The 24,653-nt window shown below is 40.9% G+C and overlaps 1 protein-coding gene and 1 long non-coding RNA gene across 2 annotated transcripts in view; both read left to right on the top strand.

Annotated features, from left to right (window-relative positions):
* The window catches only part of LOC309689602, a 395,670-nt gene that overhangs the window by 353,426 nt on the left and 17,591 nt on the right, over window positions 1–24,653 (top strand). The window lies entirely within an intron of this gene.
* On the top strand, window positions 7,885–18,105 carry LOC309689590 (hepatic sodium/bile acid cotransporter-like). The gene is made up of 7 exons (XM_082506138.1): window positions 7,885–8,104; window positions 11,283–11,369; window positions 12,563–12,675; window positions 13,148–13,356; window positions 15,977–16,151; window positions 16,258–16,457; window positions 18,017–18,105. The coding sequence occupies exons 1-7, from the start codon at window positions 7,916–7,918 to the stop codon at window positions 18,067–18,069; spliced, it is 1,026 nt and encodes a 341-aa protein (XP_082362264.1). The 5' UTR covers window positions 7,885–7,915; the 3' UTR covers window positions 18,070–18,105.

Below are 24,653 nucleotides of genomic sequence, written 5' to 3' on the forward strand. Positions count from 1 at the left end.
TAAGGAGACTCTATCTCCTAGCTTAATTCCGGGATGCCCTGTACCCCACAGCTAAACCACACTGAACTAACCCTCTTCGCCGAGAGGTCAATGTCGCGCGTCCACGACAAGGAGGGAGCGTAACCTCCGGGCTCTGCGCTTCCTACCAGTCCAACTGGCGTTCTTGAGTAATTTATAATACTTTGGAACAACAGTAAAACACCCAACCAAGTGTAAGACTGAAGCAGGTCCAACCTTATAACCAAAAAATAACCAAATTCCCTAAGATACTAAAAACATTGAGCAGTCCAACTGCTTTTCCTTTTAGCGGTCCAACCGCATTCAACCATTACCAGCAGTCCAACTGCTTTAAATCCTCAGTACTGTCCTGACATTCTCATCAAAATCAAAACAGACATCCACCAGTAACTTCAGTGAGTAGACTTAAATTTTATCATATCCAATTTGGCACACTTTGGAAATAATTCAACAGGTAGTGCCTTACCTTTTGGATAAGCCGGCTTATGCCCACTCACTTAGACCACTGGAATTCATGTCTGCCCGTCAGACCACCCAAGACCCCGGATTTCTCCGTCCAAACCTCCAACTCTCCCTCCTCAATAACCGGACGAAGCCCCCAAATGTTAAGATTCAATATTGAGGAAGGGTACAAGAGGTGATCGAAGAATAACCACACCGATCCGGCCGGGTGAAGTCAAACGAAGATTTTAATGAATACACGCGTGGGAAGACAACTCTGTACGCAGACAGGAAGTAGTCTTCGACTTAATCAAAGCATGAACAGATATTTTATAGCATCAGGGTTTATTTACTGACGCCCCTTCATACGTCACAGATACATTTTATACATAGATCAGATCAACATCATCATTGACTTTTCACCTAGAAAATCATCTTCTATTTTCATGGCTAGCCCTTCCTGTCTACCTTTCAGTTCTTGTCTTGTTCCTCTTTCTTGCCGAGACACCAAGAAACGGTTCCTCTTTTACCAAGACAATTTTGCAGTTACAGCCAAACATAACTAACCTCTCCTCTAAATAAATCTAATTTAAAGTGTGTGTGTGTGTGTGTGTGTGTTGACCTCACATGCTCTTTGTGTCATCTCTTCACCTACTGTCTGTGTCTCGTCCTCAAATGCTCTTTCTCAATTCACCTGTTGCACTTCTGACCTTTTACCAGACCAGAAGCTCACTGAGACTATGTGTATGTCTTCTACTAAATAAATGTTTTAATCAAGAACCTCTACTAAAACCTTAATATAAAATGATCTGATATATAAGTGTTTTGTAAGCATGTATTGCAATTCCTTCTCTGGCTCCAAGTCACTTGCACAATAGATTGTCCGAACATCGCGCCGAACAAAGCTTCCGACCCCCAATTAATTGACCGAGCTCCAACTCTTTAATAAGCACAGATATGCATTGTGTATAAAATAGTCATAACTGCTTAAGGCCTTCTTAAAGCTATCTGTTACATTGTTAAAGCCTCGTCTTAGCCTGCGGCTCAAAATAACTTCCTGCTTCTTTCTGCATACAACTTCCTGTCAGCCTGCAACTCAGTCTTTCTGAAAGAGACACTGTTTAAACCTTGGAATGCAATATCCATGCTGCAGATTATATTATTAATGCAATGACAATTATTTGACAATAGCAGTAAAATAATTTCCCTCCTCGACACCAGTTACTGGTGAATCAACCTTCCATTCAGGTTCAGAGCAGTTGAAAAGTTGGCAGTGTTCCTGGATGTGTTGCTAAAGCAACCAAACAAACTGTCTCGCTCTCAGTGATGCTATATGGCCACAGTCCAGAAGAATGTGTAGCCAGTGCCATCACAAGCATAACCATTGGTCTCGTTGTTTATGTGAGCGGTTGTGTTCTTAAACTGCCACCAGTAGTTGTTGAAAACCCATGCGGGTACTGGGTGTGGTTTGCTCTGTTCCAGTGCGCTCCCTGTCATCCCACTCTGGGTCCACAGGCTCAAGAAGATGCACAGCACATTCCCAGCCATTCTGATGAGTACCTGTGGCTCAGTTGGTTTCTTCACTTTGCAACAGTATAGCGCTTCTGTTCTAATCGTGCAGATCTGCTCAAACATAGATCATCAAACAAAACTTTCAGTGCACCATGAAAGTAACAAAATAAAAGGAAAGAAAGAAAATAAAGGAAAGCAAAGGAAAGAAAGGCCTTGTTTAAGTCATGACACGTGTTCTTCATGCCAGGGGGATAAATCATAACAACCCAATTGGCAGGCTCAACTTAGTAACAAAAGACAAATCAACAGCCAGTTTAATCTCAAACATTCATCCAATCAGCCATACACACAACATACAGCATAACCCTGTTGTCTTAGCACATAATAAGTTTCTTCTCATGTAACTAAATGTGTGCCATTGTAAAACTTCTTCACGCATCAGAAACTCACAATCAACTCACTCAGCTCACTCATTTAAGACCCCTCATCAGCATTCTGTTTTCTCCTCTATGATGCAACCATCTGTCCTCCTATAATATTCAGTCCACTAGTCTATGTATCACTTTCATTTTACTAGTGACTTGGACAAGATGACAAACAGAATCTCATGCTTAAGATGCTGTCTGGTCTTCATGAGTATCATTTATTGTGTATGTGCATGTAAGGGTTAGTATAGTTAATGCATTTTCTGTATGTTTTTGTGTTCCTCTCTCATCACACTTTCATTATTCTCATCACTGCTTAAACAACACACATCTCTCTCTCTGTTTTTTTTTTAACTGTCTTTTTCTCCAAAACAGAAAGTAGCATTACAGCTGTTTCAGACTGAGAAACACCAAACACTCTTCATGCTATCATTCATCCACACATCTATTTTATTTCTTTTTGTCCACTGGGCAGGTAATCTGCAGAATCATGCCTGCCCCAGCTGGATACCTTTTCACACACACCGTGACGTCAGACACACTCACACTCACTTCCGCTTAGCTCATTATTTCACTTCATTCGTCAACGATCCACACACCACGTGGTGGCCAATAAAAACTTTGCAGTGTATTTCATCCTCTTTCAAGGCAGACTTACACAGTTTATTCTCCATTACAAGACAACAATCAGCCACACTCACGTAGACCACGTCTGGCCCGCACACACACAACATAGGCCTATCGCTTGCGTCTACACGCATAGCTAGCGCCTACACGCACAGCTAGCGCCTACACGCACAGCTAGCGCCTACACGCACAGCTAGCGCCTACACGCACAGCTAGCGCTCTCTGTTGAAAACTCTCAAACGCCCCATATGGCGGAGAATTCAACCATCGGACACTCTCTAACACCCCAAATGGCGGAGATTCCGGACTCTCTTCACGGCAGAGTCACCAAACCTAGGTTGTCTCTGCGCCCCACACGGCGGAGAAGCCTGCATCTCTCTCACGCGGCTAGCGCGCTCCCGTACCTGCGTTCAACGCAGAGCCACGTAGCCGCTCTCTAAGGCCTTCTGTACTTACTGTTCGTGTTGTTTTCGTTCATGGGAAGAGTCTCTGGATCCCGTCAATCGTCATCCATCCCAAGGGGAGTTCAGGCGCAAACTTCACGGCCTGGTAACAAAGCACCAGGGCTTTACGTCAATCATCCCAGACGTTGCGGTGGCGTCCTCTTCCTCTCCTCGGTGGATGCGATGTGTTAGGTTCTGGCTCCGAAGGACCAAATAAATGTTGGGTCTGTGTTTCCACAAGCCCCGCTAATTCTAGAGACGTATTCATCATGAAGAAAACAAGACAGTCGATCGATCAATCACTTGCGCAAGGGAGGCCTGTGTCCACCACGAAAATGACCTCGACGACGACCTCCCTTGCTGCCCTTTTTATTGAGACACAGTTCACACAATAAACATCAGAACAAAGCCACGCTCACATGGTTCTAAGACAAGGCATTGTATGTATATGTGTGAACTTCTGTAAGAGTGTGTGTGTGTGTGTTTTATGTGAGAATGTGTGTGTGTGACCTCCTGCTGACCAAAGGGTCGTAAATGCAGGAAGCTTACATCAAAAGAAGCAGATCTTCCAGATAGGATGTATCTGCAATAAAACATTACAGCCCCCCCCCCATCCAGAACCTCGAGAATCTGGGGGGAAGGACAGTGGAATTTCTTTCATCAGAGTTGGCAAGCATAGAAATGACAACATTTAACAATTCACTCTAACAGATAGGTTGGACCACGAAGGATACACCTGACCCATCCTTCAAATGTCGGGAAAAGGGGGATGCATTTGTCGCTGAATTTGGAGGAGTCTTTGAATTTGGACAGTCTTCATTGCGTCGCTGTGATGTTTGCCTTCAAACGCGGCCTTCAAAGCATGCTGCCCCTGAATTTGGACAGTCAGAATCAGAAGAAAGCGCGTTGCTAGGACTAATTGGAGGCAAATTTAATTTCAAAAGACTATCTCCCAGCCCATTGTTCCTTCAGTCACTTTCAGTCATTATGCAAATGTACTGTTTATAAGATTGGTGAAACCTGCAGTTAGCTGAGACTGAAGAAGTAGAAACGTTTCTCCCACTGAAAATGCTACATCCAGATGAACAGAATAAACTTTTGGGGATAGGGTGAGAAGTTCAGCCATCAGGGAGGGGCTCAGTGTAGAGCCGCTGCTCCTCTGGATCAAAAGGAACCAGTTGAGGTGGTTTGGGCATCTGCCTCCTGGGCGCGTCCTGGGTGACATGTTCCGGGCATGTCCCACCGGGAGGAGGAACCCGGGGCAGACCCAGGTCACACGGGAAAGATTATGTCTCTCGACTGGCCTGGGAACGCCTTGGTGTTCCACCGTACAAGCTGAAGGAGTTGCCTGGAGAGAGGGAGGTTTGGGCTTCCCTGCGGCTGCTGCCCCCGCAACCCGACCCCAGATAAGTGGAGGATGGATGGATGGGATGGACCAGCAACATACAAGATATTTGTCACAATTTTTTTATAAATAAAAAACAAAAAAAAAAGCTGATATATATGTAAATATAACATTTTGCAGAGGATGTCACAATTTATTAATAAAAACACAGTAAATAGTGGTGACAAAAATTGGACTTGAAATCATACATTTAATTTATCTCTGTCTGTAGTCAAAAGTTACAGGAAAACCTTCAATTGCCCGATTTGTTATTGAAAAAGACAAAATTTAAAAAAAAGAATAGACAAGAATAGGAGGTTTGTGGGTAAGCACAGGGATTTTAACACAATCAATGACAGGCCGCTCTGGTCTTTCGGGAGCTTTCATTTGATCGTGATTTCCACTCATGACTTCACATATAATATCCAAGCACAGCACACACACAAACCACTCCAGCTGTACAGATACCAAACACAATATGTAGATTACTTGTGGTCGGAACAACATATATGTTCTGAGATGAATAAATTATTTCCAAATTGATGATGCAAATATTTGAAAACTAAAATAAAGTGTCTTGTAGTGCTATAGTATTATAATATTCTATTTTATTTGAGTTTTATTTGGAGGAGGATGGTCTCCTCTGTAGGTGCTGAAGTCAGCTGTGCACTAGATGGCACCTCTGGACAACCAGAGGCCTCCATGTGTCATTTGAATCATATGAAACAAGCGTCAACACAAAAGGAGTTTATTTTATGACAAAGAGACGAGAGCAGAGCAAGGGAAGAATCTGACCTAAAAGGTAAACCCAGCATTGAATACACCTGTAAACATATCTGTCAACTGTTTATTTCTTGAAAATCATCTTGAGGATGTTTCTCATTTTTTCTTTTTTCTGCTTTCTGCAGAATGAGTATTAGGTTTAGGTGTGCAATTCTCACCTGCAGCAAACTCCAGAAGTCAGTCTTGACTTTTTTATCAAGCATTGGTGGGCTGTAGTGTTTTTTCATACAGCACAAAATGAATAGAAAACACAAATGTGCAATCTTGTAAAAGCAATTTGTGTGCACACAGCATTTGGATAAAGGAGTGTGAAGTTTGAAACAATTAAATGCTGCGTGTTGTTTCTCAGTAGTGCACAGATTAACCAGATTTAAGTAGCTTCCAGTGAGGAATATGCATTGTTTAGTTAAGCATTAGTTAAAAATGTTAAACATGTTGTACCCAAGTGTTAAAAGTCAAGAAAAGATTCAGTGTATGTGCACAGTATGTATGTATGTTAGCGATCAGTTAGAAATGGTGAAGAAAGTGAACTTTTAAATCACTTGAATTAAATTCCTGCAGGACATGTTCTGTTTCTAGCTTAAATTAACTCTGCGCCATTCCTAAAATTACTTTTACTGAAATATCAGCTTGTTCCGCATGATCATCTTGACTTCTTTTCTTGAACATTTTCACACAGCCAACCTTACATAATCTATCATGTCTTCACATTGGGAAGCAAAATCTGAGTTTACAGCACCATATATGTCTTGAAAGACGTTCCAAAAGAACTTGGAGGCATTTCAAATTTTGACAGTTTGCAGCACATGTAACTGTGATTTTCAAAGCTGGCAAAGTTCTTGTAGTGCAATTAATTTTAAGTGGTGTCTAAATTCTGGGTAGTCTCAAGGATAGGAGACAAACTATACTGTAAGTAATTTTAAGTATTGCATAATGTCTTGTTAATTTTGTGGAAAATCCCTCCATCTTACAGTTGTTGTTTCAACTTGTAAATGCGTTAGAATTTTTGAGATGTGGGCTGTATAATGGAGCAGAGTAACATTGCTGGTTTCTTACAGGAAAGGAGACCCTCCTTTGTGAACAGTGATTTTAAAAAAAAACAAACAAATTAAATTAGACTTGGCTCCATCATTATAAGGTCATAAGCCTGCAAATTTTGTTGGTATTAAGTTTTTCTTAAACTTTGGTAAGGGAAAACAGTCCTCAATCTCATGCACATCAGTGTAGTGAGTATTAAATACAGATGTAAAAAAAATGATGTAAAAGGTCAAATTATGCATTTCATAATATGACCAACACCCTGGAAAATACAACATATTTTCAGAGTAAGATAGGAAAATATTGTTTGGTTTTCTGCAAAATTACCATGAAATTAGAGAATACTTCAAATTACTTATGCACGACTTAAGTTTACTTACAGTATTATTATTTCCTTGTTCATGTAAAAACATAAACCCTTTATTCTGGTCTGCCTACGTTTAAGTATTTAAGTGCAATTACATTATAATTTTAAATGTAACACATTGGAATTTCATTTAATTACAGGAATTCCCCCCTTAGTTGTGAGTCGTATTACAAAGTGCTTTCCTTACAACCTCCAGTTATCAACCTTGTTTATTAACACAGGCTTTCTGCTTCAGTCAACACAGGTCCCGAGGAAAAGGTAGAAGACCAATGCTGAGATATGTTTTAAGTATTCCAGAGTGTACTGTTACAGTTGTTGTTTCATTCCCAAAGTGTCAGCTGTTAAACTTTAAACTCCATCAATTTGAGCACAAAGTTCTTAGAAGGCATTCAGGTGTGACACTCTTGCGCACAGAGATTTTAAAGTGGCTTTATTTCTTTTATTATTGGACAAATTAAAGTGAAATAATTCTCTGTATTGAATAGTCTTTACTACAGTGCTGTAACATATGACAGCTTTAACAGAACATTAAACCAAGCATAACAAACAAAAGTACATATACATGAATTTTCTGCATTTATTTCAGCAATTTATTGGCTTCTTTAGTTCTATTACTTAAGTACAGCTCAAACTGCATCTGAAAATTATCTTACCACAGCTCAGAATCTGTATCATAAGGATACCTCAATAAGACAGAGTGTGAACTTCCTGCTAGAGAAGTTTTCTTCACAAAGTTTAAGGACAAAACAGAATGTAAACAAACAAAGATGCTGGTATTCTGTTTAACTCTTACTCTGCTCTCTTTCCTCCTTCATCTCCACTTTTGTTTTTTCACTCACAGCTCAGAACCTCCTGTTTGTTCTGATTTGAAGGCACCATGAACAACACAGCAAACCTGACACCTCATCAAGATTTGTGGCGCAATGTGACGGTTGCAAACACCACCTCATTTTACCGTCCTGCTGTGGACCCAGTGATTGGCAATGTCATTACAGTAATGTTTACAATCATAATCATCATCACCATGGTTTCACTTGGATGCACCATGGAGGTGTCTAAGATCAAGGTGACCAAGATCAGCAGTGAATGCGAATGTATGTGTGGTTTGTCTATATGCAGAAAAGCATTGTGACAAAGCTTGAAAAAATTACACGTAAGCAGGGTTTTCGATGATGTCCTTATGCCTGACAACACATTCCAGTTCCTGCAAGGAATTGCTGAGCATGTTGAAATATAATGGATAAAATACGTAATGAACATCACCATTTTTTCTAAGTAAATATAGTTGATGTGAAATTCTCACCAGATGTTGGTAGCAAACCATTTGATCCATTCATGAGAAATGACGCAGGGAAAAAAGTAGCCAACCGAAATCAGTAAATAGAAAGCAATCCTGCCGCTTAATGCAAATCTATTTCACCTGGTTTAGTCCCAAATGATTGCCTATAAAAAGGTGTCTCATTACCACACAAGAAGCATCAGATGAAGGGTAAAACCAACAAGATTTCTCAAGACCTTCGCAGCCTTATTGTTGCAAATCATAGTGATGGCATTAGTTACAGATAAATGTCTAAACTACTGAAGATTGCAGTGTAGCACTGTTGGGGCCATAATTTGGAAGTGGAAAGAACATAATTTCACCATAAACTGCACATGACCAGGTGCTACCAGACAGACGAGTGAGAAGAACCATCAGAGGAGGCACAAGTGTTTCAAAGAAAACAAGTAAAAACACTCAACTGCCATGGTTTGTATGCACACCATACATACCTCAGCACACAAGACTCCATTACTGAAGAGAAAGCATGTTAAAGCATGTTTAAAGCTTGCTAAAAAGCATTTAGACATGCATGTGAAATATTGGGGGAATGTAGTCTGGTCAGGTGAGACCAAAACCATGTTTGAGGTCAAAAGGCACTGCACATTACCCCAAAATCAGCATACCGACAGTGAGGTTTGAAGGTGGGAACATCATGGAGTGAGATTGTTTTTCAGCATATGATACTAGCAATCTTCGTATAATTGAAGATGAATGGGAAAATGTACCGAGACATTCTTGATAACAATCTGCTGCCATCTACCAGGATGATGAACAATGAAGGGTGGACGTTTCAGCAAGACAGTGATCCTAAACACAGATCGAAGGAAACTGAGTTTCTTTCTCTGAAACTAGACTGGCCCAACAAGTCACCTGGTTTGAATCCAACTGAAAATCTGTGGTAAGAGCTGGAGCTCAGAGTTCATAGAACCTTTTATGTGGAAGAATGGCCAAAATCACACCTGACCAATCCACACGACTAGTTTCTCCGTACAGAAGCTGTCATCACCAACAAAGACTTCTGTACGAAATATTAATAATTTTTCCCTGTGTCATTTCTCATTACTATACATAACTTAATTAATGGACATCTATGGTTTGATTTCTTTGCATGTGTGGATTGGATGGGTTGTTAGCATCTGATGAGAATTTCATGTCAGTAGCACCTTTAGAAATATATTTACTTAGAAATGCTTATTTTACCTGTTGTAGATAATTTCTCCAGTGATTTCTAGGTGGGCATGCCTAGAAAACCTACAAAGGGAGGCATACTAATCACAAATCCAGTGTCTCAAAATATTATACCATCACCTAAGAGCAGTCATTAAATTATTTACAACTTCTGGAACAGTTCTTGATTTATACACTCTGCTTGGGTCTTCCATTAATTAGTGCATCGTGGCACTCCTGAGGTGCTATGATGATTTGATAATGGACCTTAGCTCACCTGTAATTTTGCTTTGTTTTTTTTTTCTCTTCCTCTTGACGATACCCCATAGATTCTATGTAGGATTCACCCAAGAGAGTTGGATGACCAGCCAAGCAAAGTAGCCTAATAAAATGGTCATCATAAAAATTATCAGTTTTATTTCTGTGTGCAGGTAATAAGTCCTGTTAGAAAAAGAACTCTACATCTCCATAAAGATTGTCAACAGATGGAAGCTCAAAGTCCTCTAAAGTCTCCTGGTAGTCAGCTGAATTTGGATTTTCAATTCAATTTTATTTTATAGTGCCAAATCACAACAACTGTTGCCTCAGGGCACTTTATATTGTAAAGTAAAGACCATAAAGTTATACCGTTTACAATTGATAAAGTCGATTTGATTCTGTTTTTGTTCAGACAAACCCTGTATCAAGTATACCCTTATACTCGATACAGGGGTCCACTCTACCCTACCCAGGGCAGGGTTACTGGGGTCGTACCCTGGAGGCAATCCTCTCACAGCTCCGAAGTTATTCCTTTAATTGGTAAGGTGCTGAATACCATCCACACCTGTTTGCCTTTGTTGCTGTCTAGGTGTTCTTCGGTCTTTCTCTTGTAGTCTAACTTGGCCTCACGGATACCTCTCTCTTCAGGTTGACACATTCTGTGCTAAGCATAAAAGTGAAGCTGTAAATTTACTAGTTAATCTTTGTTTAACCCTCACTTATGGTCACAAGCTATGGGTAATGACTCAAAAAGAATGAGGTCAAGGATACAAATGGGTGATTGAGTTTTCCTTTAGTGACAGGGTAAGGCGCTCAGCCAATCAAAAGGGACTTGGAGTAGCAGCGCTGGTCCCACACATCGAAAGGAGCTAGTTGTGATGTTTTGGGTATCTGACAAGGATGCCTCATGGATGCTTTCTAGGTGAGGTATTTAGGGCATGTTCGTTTTGGGATGAGGGTCTGTGGCAGATCCAGGACTCAGTGGAGAGATTATATCTCTCAGCTGCCTTTGTAATGGCTCAGTGTCCCCCAAATGAGCAGGAAGAGGTGGCCAGGGTGAGGCTAGACTATGCTTCTTTGCTCCGACTGCTGCCCCATGACCTGAACCTGGATAAGCAGCAGAAAAGAAGTGGATGGTTGGATGGAACAAAGAATTCATGGTTTGAGTAATTTACTCAAACTGGAATAAAATATAGAAATATTTTGAGATACTGGATTTCTGAACATTATCTATTGTAATAAATACAGAATATATGAAAGTTTACCCTTTTCAATTAAAATGCACTTTTTTATAGTAATCTTAGTTTTTAAAAAATATATATATTTCATTTGGCCTTTTTCTGCTTTATTGGATAGACTCAGTGAAGAAGGGACAGGAAAGTGGGGGCAGAGAGAGAAGGGGAAGACATGCCGCCGTGTTCATGTTAATATAAACACAGTGGCATGATACATGTTTGGTAAATTTATGATCAATTTTGCTAACTTCTTCTGTTTACAGAATTACATCATGAAACCTAAGGGGTTGGCTATTGCAGCTATGGCCCAGTATGGGATCATGCCTCTTACAGCCTTTTGCTTAGTTAAGGTTGGTATTTATGTAAAGTTAAATAAGATTACTAACATGCAGTATAAATAATACACATTTGTCTTTACAAAGTTACAAATTTACAAATACAGACAGTGATTTATGATTTGTGTTCCCCACAAAAATCTTTTTACAGGGATTCATAATAAAAAATGTGAAAATTACATTGAGTTAACCAAAAAGAAGAACCAAAAACAGATTTTTTTTTATGTGAGGAAAATGAGTGGAACAGACTCAGGTGCAGACCAGATGAATTTAGAATAAAAGTCACAAGTTTATTAACAATCACACCAAGTGAAACTATTTACAGTGCATGGGACTGAGATTTTGAGGGATCCAGGGATGGAAGGGAAACGGGTTCAAAAAACACAGACTCTCCAGTTTCACAATCCTCTTCAGCACTCACGCTCACTTTCACTCCACACCTCACTGCCAGACTCAGGGGAACAGATCAGGAAATAGGGATGGGTCCAGGGATTTATATACAAGTAAACGTAGTTAGAACAGACTAGAAATTCACATGGGAAACAGAGGTTAACGGAGCTGTACTGCCAAGTGTTACTCAACTCAGCTCAGGCAAACTGGCAATCAGGCAGATTCATGGCAGGTGGGCACGTGAGAGGAGACGGTATGGTTTCCAGGAGGTCCAGAGGGAGGAAAATCCAAGCGAGCCACGACAGTCAGGAAGGCAGGGCAAGGAGCGTGGTGAGTGTGAACCCCATGGTTTGTAGACTGACTGATGTAGTAGAACCGAACAGGACAAGCGCTGAAGAGTCACACGGCAGGAGATTAATCTGATAGAACTGAGAACAGTAAGGCAATGTTAAACCTGGGACAGACGAGCATGAACTTGATCACAAGGAGTCAGAGTTACCACAACAGTAGCTGGACAAACTGGTGGAGAGTGGTAGGCAGTGCTGGTTTAAGAACCCTACTGCTGATTGCTGTTGAAACGAGGAGCAGGTGAGGTGCTGGAAACTCCACCCCAGAGGACGGAAATCTGGAACTCCTCTAACAAAGAGGAACACCTCCCAGACACTCCCAAGGCACATGACAAAAGTTGCCCAGTATAATTGAATTTGTGTTGATGTACCAGTATATAATTGACACCAGACATTGTATTTTAGACTATTAGACATTGTTACTGTTATTTACAGCATCCTGCAAGAGGTTATTGGGATTTTGTGTTACAGGGGTTCCAGTTGAGTGATATAACAGGTGTGGTTGTTCTGGTATGTGGCTGCTGTCCTGGAGGAATTTTCTCCAACTCCATGGCTCTGGCTATACAGGGGGACATGAACCTCAGGTACACATAGGAAATTATGTAGTTGTAATACATTTATAATGAGCAAAAAGATGCTAAAAATGTCATTTGAAGTGATTAATGCTCAGGCAGAAAACTTTACAACAGTTATACCACTCGATTGTGTTTGCGAACTTTCTCACACTGTGTCTGCCTGTGCAGTTTTCAAATATAACACCAAGACAAGCACAATTCAGACAGTTCAGTTAGATTTTGGCATATCTCTATCTGATGTCCAGCATGTCAGTGGAATATTCCAGGAAGCAGGAATATCTCTAGTAAATTGTTTGAACATCAGGTTGACAAGGACATTTAGCGTTGTGCAGTTATGAGAAGGGTTAATGGGGTCAGTAAAATACGAGGAATATGGAAATCATGAAGTCTGTGAGAATCAGATGTCATTTTTAATTCAGAAAGGCTAGTTTCCATAGCTCAGAGTAAAGCAACGTATTTGTCTCATCCTTGTCTTCTCCAGCATCGTGATGACTTCCTGCTCTACAATGTTGGCTCTGGGTATGATGCCTCTCCTGCTCTACATCTACTGCCAGGGTTTCCCCAGCGTGCAGAACGCTGTCCCTTATGGTGAAATTATGTTATCGTTGGTCTTGATCCTTGTCCCGTGTAGCATCGGCATCATCATCAAGACCTACAGGCCACAGTACTCGAAGAAGTTCACGAAGGTTTGTGCATACTGACAGGAGAATGAAGGTCAGACAGATCACTAAAACTGATTAACAGTGTTGATTATTCAGTTGGTACAGGAATGGCAAATAAAGACTTCAATGACTCATATTTTAAATATTTGTTTAACAAAAAAAACCCAAACAAAACGGAAAACCTGTAGATTACATCATCCTACAAATTCTAGAATTTGCTGATTTTTTTTTCTTAACTTGACACACAGAGAAACTGAATAACTTTGTCTTCAGACAAGTCTAAACATCTTTCTCTAAACTCAAATAATTCCTAATGATACCTAATGCCAGTCAGAGAGCTGTTGCCTAGCCTGTAGAGTTCTGTGCGTCACTTTGATATGCTTCCGCAGACCATCACTGACCCACCACCATACTAAAAAATATTACAGGCAGCATACTGTTTGCCATGGCTTCTCCAGACCCTCCACACTGTCAGGGACAGGGTCCACTAGAGGACGTCTGGCCCTCAGGCCACCCTTATGAAAGAGACATTCACAGAATTTTTTAGGGCTCTGACAGTGCTCATCCTGTTCCTTTTTGCACAAAGGAGTTACCTGTCCTGTTGGTGGGTTAAGAACCTTCTAAGGCCCTGTCCAGCTCTCCTTGACAGGGCCTATTAACTGGTTGCATACCACAGGCCTCCAAACACTTGACCCAGCTGTCTTATCAAGTTATAGGCCACTGTCGAACCTTCCTTTTCTTTCAAAACTTCTTCAAAGAGTAGTTGTAAAACAGCTATTTTCTTATCTGTAGAAAAAAAATGTTTATTAGAAGAGTTCAGTCAGGTTTCAGAGCTCATTACAGTACTGAAAAGCCATTAATGAAGGTAACAAATGACCTTCTTATGGCCTCTGACAGTGGACTCACTGTTGTGCTTGTCCTGCTGGACCGCAGTGCAGGGTTCTGTCCTACGACCAGTTGTGTTTACATTATACAGACAATAACATTAAAGACATAGCATTCATTTTCACTGGACAGATAACACCCAACTTTATCTAGACCTGGATGACCTGTCATTTTCTGCTTCTAAATTCAGATAAAACTGAGTTTATTGTTCTGGGCACTAAAAATCTTAGAAATCAAGTCAAGTCAAATTTGCTTTATTGTCATTCCAACCATGTGCAGTGGTACAGTAAAGAGTGAAATGAGACAACGTTTCTCCAAGACCATGGTGTTACATATGACATATAACAGACAATCAACACAGGACTACATAGAACCTGACAGTACCTGACAGTGACTGTACCTGACAGAACAGTACGATACAGACACAACAGTGCAAAAGAAATGTGAAAAAGACTGAGTATTGTGCAAAAAGTAACGTGGTGTATGAAGGTGTGCATGTGTGTGAGAGAGAGATTCTGCCTATAAGTGCTCGGTAGTGATGTGTATGAAGGTGTGCATGTGTGTGTGTCAGTCCAGTCACTAACTGTTTAGGAGTCTGACAGCTTGGGGGAAGTTACTGTTTCGCAGTCTGGCAGTGAGGGCTTGAATGCTCCAGGACCTCTTGCCAGAAGGCAGCAAGATGAAGAGTGTAGTGAGGGGTGTGTGACGTCCTCCAAAATGCTGGTGGCTTTACAGGTGCAGTGAGTGCGATAAGTGTCCATGATGGGCTTCAACGATCTTCTCAGCTGTTATGGTGTCTAACAACATCAGCTTAATATCACCTCTATCACCTTAGTAGAGCACTTCACTCTCAGACTGCAGGTTTATTTGTGGTTCCTAAGGTATTTAAAAGTAAAATGGGAGACAGAGCCTGCAGTTTTCAGGCCTCTCTTCTGTGGAACGAGCATCCAGTTTGGATTCAGGAGATAGACACTATCCCTACTTTTAAGATTAGACTTAAAACTTTCCTTTTTGCTAAAGCATATAGTTAGGGCTGGATCAGGTGACCCTGAATCCTCCCTTAGTTATGCTTCAATAGGTCTAAGCTGCTGAGGCTTCCCCTGATGCAATGAGTTTCTTCTTCACTCACCTTTTAAACTCATTATGTGTTTATACACCAGTCTGCATTTAATAATTACTCTCTGGCTCTCTTCCACAGTGTGTCTTTGTCCTGTTTTCCTCCTCTCACACACAGCTGGACACGGCAGATGGCCGTCCCTCTCTGAGCCTGGTTTTGCCAGAGGTTTCTTCCTTTTAAAAGGGCATTTTTACTTCATCTATCACCAAAGTGATTGGTCATAGGGGGTCATATCATTGTTGGGGTTTTCTCTGTATTATTGTAGGGTTTTACCTTACAATATAAAGTGTCTTGAAGCAACTGTTGTTGTGATTTGGAGCTATAAATAAGCTGAGTTAAGTTGAGTTGAATTAAATTTAAATCAATCAGAAATGATGAGGAGGGTAAAATCTCAACGACCTCCACCTGTGAAACTATTCTGGTTTTGAACATTGTCTTGTTTTTGCATCTCTGGCACACCTGTTGTTGATTTCATCAACATCCAAGCCACTAAAACTGATTAACAACCCCCTCTCTACTTAACTGACCAGATCAATATCCCAGAAGTGTAATTTAATTGATCCTATACTCAAATTCTTTTGAGCAACACAAAAGAAGAAGAGAAGTCAAACACTGATTTATGTCCTGTCTTGTTGTTCTTAGGTAGGCATGATTATAATGCTGATTATACTTGTGGGGACCTTGAGCTTAATTGCTATTGGAAGCGGACATATCATCCTGACTATGATGTCTCCTTCGCTCTTGGCCATCGCTGGTCTCATGCCTTTGATGGGCTACTGCTTTGGATACGTGTTCTCTTCAATCTTCAGACTCATCCACAGGTAGGTTATTTGTTTAATTCAATCATCAATGGATATGTATATATATATATATATATATATATATACATACACACACACACACATATATCCTTCCATATGCCTTCAGGGAGCGGAGAACCGTTTCCATGGAAACAGGCTGTCAGAATGTCCCGCTGTGCACCACCATATTGAAGATAGCTTTCCCTGATGAAGTGGTGGGTCCTCTGTATCTATTCCCAACAGTCTACTTGGTGTCTCAGTTGTTGGAGGCGGCGATGATCATCATGCTGTTTAGGTGCTACCAAAGGTTCAAGAGAAAAGAGAAAGGTAAGAGTGACAGCAGGATTCAGATGTTACATTTTAACACAGGCCTTTTATCACGCAAGATAAACAAAAAACAAAAAACAAGTATCTACAGATGTATGGCTGGTCGTTATTTCACAAAAATTCAACTGTGACTTGATCAAGTGTGGGTGTGGATGTTGTGGACATCTGAAGTGGGCAATGCTAGAACAAAGTTTGGGTTAATTCACTGAACTACATCCAGGTTGCAGCATCTCAGATTGGAGTGTTTGCATTACTCCAGTTGCTAAATTTAAAATATTTTAAATTAAACATTTTTTAAATTTTGTGTTTGAAAAAACAGTACTTTTTACACTACACAAAGTATAGAGCAAAACAATAAATAATACAGATATATTCTCCCCAAAGTACTTTATTGTACCTTTATGGGCTTGTAAAAGGGGCGATGCCTTCTAAGGTACTCCTGTTGTACCCTTTCATGTTGTAGGTTATGGAGAACCACTATTGACAATATTATACTCTCATGTACTGGTACCCAAACTGACCTTTTAAAAAGGTGCTACATTAGATATAGTGTAATTTATTCTATATAATTTCATTATTAATAATGTATTTGCTTTGATTGTTAGTCATTTGAGTGGTCTCATTGATCACCGAAAGCATTATGTGCCTCATATCTGCCTCTACAAGAACAAAAGCCCTACTATGTGGCAACAGTGCTAACCACTGCACCACTCTGACCTGAGACGAACACACAATAAATGCACACTTGAGCCTCAGTTACAGGTATGAGACAGTTAAATGCAAATTTATGGCATTCTGCATTTAAGCATTAGTAATTATTATTAACATCTGGCACTCTCAATAGTTTAAATTCAGTTCAATTTGATTTCAATCCAATTTGATTTATATAGAGCCAAATCATAACAGTAGATGCCTCAAGGCACTTAGTATATTATATATAATATAAATGTATTAAGGTATTACATTCTAGGTTTTTATAATAATACAGAGAAACCCCCAACAATCAAACCACCCTCCTATGAGCAACACTTGGCCACAGTGGGAAGGAAAAACTCTAGTTTAATAGGAGGAAACCTTCAGCAGGCTTAGGGAGCGGCAGCTATCTGCCACGATTGGTTGGGTTGGAAACTAGGAAAACCTAGTTTACCTAGTTATTCTAGACACAGGAACTTGAACACATAGTACATTACTAAACACACAGTCTGTGGTTGAAGCAGCAGAAAAAAAGAGGCAGAGAAAATGAGCAATTCCACCATCAGGTGTGGATGAGCGAAAACAATACACGAAATTATGACCTGAGTCGTAACAAAAGGCAAGCACCAATGAGCCCACAAAAAGGTTTCTGGCTAAGAGTCTCTGCTGCCTGTTCTTGCTTTCCATTCTACACACAAAAAAAATGTCAAAACAGCACCAAAACAAAGCAAAGAATAACTTTGTGATTGTGTTTTGTTTAGACAGATGAATAACCAGACCTTAGGATTTCACATTTAACCACAGGTTGAGCAACTTTTGTGCCAAATCTTGGTTTGTGTTAATACATCTGCTTGTCTGACCCACAGAAACTTACCAGGCTGCTGCCACTGGAGAGGATCTGAAAGAGTCTGATGTGTGATGTCAATTACCACTCATATATGTCTCTATTGTAAAGCGCTTTGGGTGCCTTGAAAAGTGCTATATAAATCCAATCCATTATTATTATTATTATTATTATTATTATTATTAGCGTGAACGGTTTCACCAAAGGGGCTTCAGATGAAGTAACCAAAAATAGCTTACTTACAGCTTAATGAACAAATAGAAAAATGTGCAACTGTATTTCTTGATTATAAAACAGTATCATTATCTGAACCCTGTAAATGTATTAGTAACTTCAGTTATAAAGCACTAATGAAGCCAAAATCCAGTTTTAAATACATTTTTGAAAAATCTGATGAGTCTTTTTCCTACATCATACAATTACAAGTTTCCACTGAAAATAAATTCATTATGTACATTTATGTTTTTTCAAGCTCTTGTCCACTAAGTACCAATAAGTACCACTGAGGAAATGCCAGGAAACACGTCCACCGTCTCATGGATTACTACATTACAGGCTGCAGTATGTGAGATGAGCAGAGCTCTGAGTTTGTGATATGCACTGCGTGAGCTCCACAGAGCACTGTCCAGTTTTCATTCCTGTTCACCTTGACCACCTTAGACTTTCAGTAGATCTCAAGGTCGTGGTGCCCACAAAACGGTTAGATGTAAACATGATGGTGCTCGACTTCAGAAGGAAGAGCACAGCTACATAGACCATCACTGTCCTGGGATAAGATGATGCCCAGGTACTCCACTAGGTACTCACAGGTACAGGAAGGCAGATCCATCTCCTGCAATTGATTGGGGTGGAGGGGAGGAGGACAAAACAAAAGATCCAGCTGGTCATGGAAAATTACCGCTCCTCTCAGAGCCTGGTTCTGCTAGAGGCTTCTTCCTGTTAAATGAGAGTTTTTTCTTCCTACTTTCACCGAGTAGAGTAGGGTAGATATATGGACAAATTTTGTATTTGATGTCAAGGAAAACTAACATTTTAAATGACAATGGGAAACAGTGGCAACAAAAAAGTTCTGGCTAAGAGTCTCTGCTGCCTGTATTCGTATTCCATTTTCCACAAAAAAGGCAAAACAAATACAAAAACCTCCATCAAAGAGTAACTGTGCAATTGTGTTTTGTTTTTTGCTCAAGACCACTTTTAAAAAAAATCCCAAGAAAGTCTCCATGGAAGCACAAATATAAAGAAACAAGGGGAGGCTCAAGACTTTTGCACTGCACTCTCAGTGCAAAGGGCTGTCCGTGTATGTGCTGCTGGTTTTAAGGTTTATGAGAAACCATGCTTTGAATGCTCTAGTGAGATGCCACAGCAATCAAAAACAGCACATTTGTCACAGCTGAAACCGTGCAAAGTGGGCCGTCTCAGAACGGAAAACACACGGAGACAAGGGGTGACGTAAAACACAAGAACTTTATTACAACAAGACTATGAATCATGAACTCTGAACAGAATTATCAACAATAATGAGAAACAAGGTCAGAGAAGGTCAGAGGACTATAACTTGGGTATTTTTCAAGATCTAAGGTCACAATGAGAAACTAAGGCTAGAATGGGTCGGAAACATCACCAGACATCAGTGCACTCAAAGTTCAAGGTTTGGTGGAGGGCATGGGCACCAGGAAATGCAACCAGGAGTCTCAGTACACTGCAAGAAAAAAAGAGGAGATTAAGGGACCATGACCCAGAGCCCCGGAGATGGAGAAAGCAGAGTGTAGATTAATTAATCTTACAGTTTTGCAGGTGGTGGACTGGTAAGGTGGGGGAAGGATGAGTTGTCCAGGTGAGCTGATTACAGAGCAGGTGATCCGTAGGGCTCTGTGATGGTGACAGGAGGGCAGGCAGGTAAGCTGAATGAGACAGGATAGAGAAACTGAACAGTCACATTTAGACCAGCAGCTGGGTGAGAGTAAGTGTTGTCTAAGACGAAACCTGAAAGCCGACTGGAGGTCTGTAGAGACAAACAAAGTCAACAGCTTTCTGCAGAAATCAGCTCTTTAACCAAAACTGTAGCGACTAACACTGACTGTGGCACGCTGAGCACTTGGCGGAGAGTAATGGTGATCGCTGATCCTAAATGCTGACAGCATAATTGCTCCCAGGTGTGGAGAAGCGTCAGAACGGCTTGAGTTGGCGCTATATAAATAAAATTGAACGGAACTGAACGGAACTGAACTGAACTGAACGCAACACAGCGACTCTGCCCAGAAGTGGAGACAGCAAAAAAGAAGAAAACTCCAGCACTCACCCGGACCATGACAACATTATGACCACATGTCTGTAAGAATTTAGAGGAACAGATGTAACATTTAGTTCAGGTGTATGGTGCGTCTAGTACTTCTGGTTGTCCTAACATCTATCTAATCTGTGCAGTTATAACTCAGATCAAGATTTTTTCTTTTCTTCATTTAAGCAATATTAGTCCTTTAAAAGCAGCAGTGGTTCATTATACTTGAATTATTTTTTTCTCTCTCAATAGCGCAGTGTTTTGAATGAATATTAGGCAATGTGAAAAAGTGTAATTCATCTGCATGTTGACATTTTCCTTGGAAATTCAGCAAATAGCTAAAGGATTTTTAAAGAAGGGCACAGGTTTTCACAATGCTGGGTTTTAATTTCAGTATTAGTTCATTATAGTTAAAAATAATAACTTTTAAAAAATCTATGTAAATCACTGTTTCTGTCATGGCAGTGGCAGCAGATGTGTGGAGTTATAAGAGAAGGTCCCAAATGCAGGCACAGGCTTTGATGCGAGTGAGCTTTTATTTACAGTAGGTGACATTCAAACAAAAACAGGAAATGAGTGGCGTGGAGCTATAAGAAACTTAACTGGGAGAACTAAAACCTAACATGAGCCTGAACTGAAAACAAGAAACCTGAATACCTGGAAGAGGAGACAGAGAGCAGGGGCATGACAGACAGACGAACCGACAACAAGCACAAAGAATAATAATAATGGATTGCATTTATATAGCGCTTTTCAAGGCACCCAAAGCGCTTTACAATTCCACTATTCATTCACTCTCACATTCACACACTGGTGGAGGCAAACCACAGTTGTAGCCACAGCTGCCCTGGGCAGACTGACAGAAGCGAGGCTGCCATATCGCGCCATCGGCCCCTCTGGCCAACATCAGTAGGCGGTAGGGTAAAGTGTCTTGCCCAAGGACACAACGACCAGGACAGAGCCTGAACTGAAAACAAGAAACCTGAATACCTGGAAGAGGAGACAGAGAGCAGGGGCATGACAGACAGACTAACCGACAACAAGCACAAAGAATAATAATAATAACAATAATAACAGATTGCATTTATATAGCGCTTTTCAAGGCACCCAAAGCACTTTACAATTCCACTATTCATTCACTCACTGGTGGAGGCAAGCTACAGTTATAGCCACAGCTGCCCTGGGGAAGACTGACAGAGGCGAGGCTGCCATATCGCGCCATCGGCCCCTCTGGCCAACATCAGTAGGCTGTAGGGTAACGTGTCTTGCCCAAGGACACAACGACCAGGACAGAGATCGAACCGGCGGCCTTCCGGTTACAGATGCGCTTCCCAACCCCCTGAGCCACTGTCGCACACACGGTAGCTGTGTCCAAATTGATTGATTGATTGATTGATTGAATCTTTATTTTGAACATGTTGAAAAAGTATAAAAAAAAAAATAGAATTAAAAGAGACAAATGAACAAAGCAAACAAAAGGAAAACGAGCAACCACAACTCCAAATAACGTCCATGTTCAAAAAGGAGCAGGAAGAAGCATAAGCTTATTTAATCCCTCTCCTTTTCCACTATCTAGTATCAATAGACTACAGAAATACCTCCTTGCAATTACATTATATGTTATGTGTAATTTTTTTATTTATTTTTTTATTTTTTTTAAATATATACACATATATGTTTCTATCTATCCATACATACGTATATACACACATACGCACATATACACATTTTCAATAACCCCATTAACACCTCAAGGATACACAGCCTACAATTATATATATATATCCATACCAACAAACCCGTGCATGCGCACACACATGAAAATATTAGACAAGAACACCCTATCAAATCTCTACCTTTTCCCTGTACCCTGTAAAAACCATATCCTTAAACCGCTTTTTAAACTGCGCCATGCTTGGACATTGCTTCATATCTTTACTTAGTCTGTTCCACAGCTTCACTCCACACACAGAGATGCAAAAACTTTTTAATGTTGTACGGATACGAGGATGTTTTAAATTTAATTCCCCCCTCAAATTGTATCCCCGTTCCCTTTTAGAAAACATTTTTAGAATATTGTCAGGAAGCAGGTTATTTATTGCTTTATATATAATTTGTGCTGTGAGAAAATGAACCAGATCTGTGAATTTTAGAATTTTTGATTTTAAGAATAGTGGATTTGTATGATCTCTGTAACCAGTTTTATGGATTATCCTTATGGCCCTTTTTTGTAATATAAAGATTGATGATAGCGAACATTTGTAAGTATTGCCCCAAACCTCTGCACAGTAATTCAAATACGGTGCAATCAGGGAACAATAGAGAATGTGGAGTGATTTGTGGTCCAGAATGTGTTTTACTTTACTCAAGATTGAGACACTTCTTGAAATTTTGTTATGTATATGATTTATATGAGACTTCTAGTTTAATTTATCATCTATAATCACACCAAGAAACTTATGTTCAAGTACTTTCAATTTCCACACCATCTACATGAATCTGCACTTGTGCATTTCTAAGGGAATTAATTAATATGTCATGATTGATTGTGTCGAATGCTTTCTTGAGATCCAGAAATACTCCAGCTGCATACTGTTTCTGATCTATAGCATTCGTAATCTCCTCAATTGATTCAATTTGTAACGGAGCGGAAAGGCTGATTTTATTCCCACAGTGTCGTTTTTTAAAGGAAGGAAACCTTCCTCCAAACGGACAGAGCAGTGGAGCCGCCAAGGGAAAGCACACGATTAAAAAACTGTAGAATTAAAATATAATTTATTATATTTAAATAGTTAAAAATGTAAGATAAATTAAAACAACCTTGGCCAAGGGATAACACAATAAAAATCAATAAAACACAACATTAAAAGTCCAGTGGGATCCACCACAGCATAAAAGTCCCAGGGAGTTAAGAAATCCAGCGGAGTCCTCTCCTTCCTTTCCGCATTCGCGTCTTGATATGCTAGAGAAAGGGAGGAGCGGCAGTCACTATTCTTCCGGCAGTTTTTATTCAATAAAAGGGGATAAGTCGAAGACTTACCCCGGGTGGGCAGAGCTCTCAACTCCGCCCGCCGCTTCTTTAAAACTGCAAGGCCACACAGCCGTCCCGTGCCTTCCGCTGGTGCTGTCTCCGCTCTCCCCGCTGGTACTGTCACTCTCTGCCCTGTGCGCTGGTCCTCTGTGCGCTGGTGCTGTCCGTCCTCCTAACGCCCAGCTCCACCAGCCCCTTCGGCTTGCAGGCGCTGCCGCCTGGCACCACTTACTCCTGGCCGTCTCTCAAGCCTCTCGGTCGAACTGCTTCCTTTGGTCTGCCAGGCCCTCTTATTGGCCTCTCTGGATCTCTCGCAGGTGTGAACAGTTTATTATCAGGTAGGGGCGGAGTCTTTCCAGGACAGGTGTTCAATTTAAATAATAAAAACATGCAATAAAGCTCATACAAACAAACCCAATATTAAAATATTAAAACAGATAAAACATTGCAAAACATGCATAGTAGAAAAACTTAGATGACTTGTCCCTTTTCACCCCGTGACATCCCCCCACACTGAAAGATTAGCAGTCCCTGCTAAAAACCCAGCATCCAGTCATGAAGCTTTCTTCAGTCCGGTTCTGTCTTCCACCCCCAAGCAAAAATAAAAGCAAGTGCACCATTCAGTCCAAGGCCACAAATGAGCAATCACTCTCACGTCCTCGTAGCATCGCTACCCGGAAGCCATAAGGTCCTACACTGCACCCGGCTGCTACCGTGGGGATACTTCCAGGCCTAACCTGGATCTCGTGCTTAATCCCAAGCACTGCTGCCCCACCTCCCGCAAGCCTGCAGCTGGCCTCCCATGACAACCTCGGTTGGACGTTCTTCATTCATTCTTGGTGTGGCCAACACTTATACTTGTGCACACTGTCCATACTCATTTGCTCAGGGGACATACGACCTAAAACACACATTATTGGGGCACTAATATACACATGCATCATATATTTGCTATTCCCCTGGCTAACCCAACTGCTCTTGGCTCCGTATCCTGTCGCGTTCTCTGCTCTGATCAAACCGTCTGTATCCCTCGCAGTATCTTCTGTCAAACGGTCGTTGTTCCACTGACCGATTGTCATAGCTGCGACTCCGTGACCGTACATAGCTTCCTTCCTGTCTGTGTCCACGTCCCCTCCTGTCTCGGTCTCTTTCTCTGTCACTGCTGGAGGAGTAAGTCGGCGTTCTTCTGTGTCGATGTCTTCGCCCTCTGCGCTGGTGCCCTCTGGGCTGCCGCCTGGCACCACTTACTCCTGGCCGTCTCTCAAGCCTCTCGGTCGAACTGCTTCCTTTGGTCTGCCAGGCCCTCTTATTGGCCTCTCTGGATCTCTCGCAGGTGTGAACAGTTTATTA

This window comes from Aulonocara stuartgranti (assembly GCF_965226115.1).
Source record: "Aulonocara stuartgranti genome assembly, chromosome: 15".
Taxonomy (NCBI): Eukaryota; Metazoa; Chordata; class Actinopteri; order Cichliformes; family Cichlidae; genus Aulonocara; species Aulonocara stuartgranti.

Coding starts and splice junctions, on each gene's coding strand:
- LOC309689590 (XM_082506138.1), top strand. CDS start 7,916: ATGAACAACACAGCAAACCTGACACCTCATCAAGATTTGTGGCGCAAT. Junction 8,105..11,282: donor TGGAGGTGTCTAAGATCAAG/GTGACCAAGATC, acceptor TTCTGTTTACAG/AATTACATCATGAAACCTAA. Junction 16,152..16,257: donor ATCTTCAGACTCATCCACAG/GTAGGTTATTTG, acceptor ATATGCCTTCAG/GGAGCGGAGAACCGTTTCCA.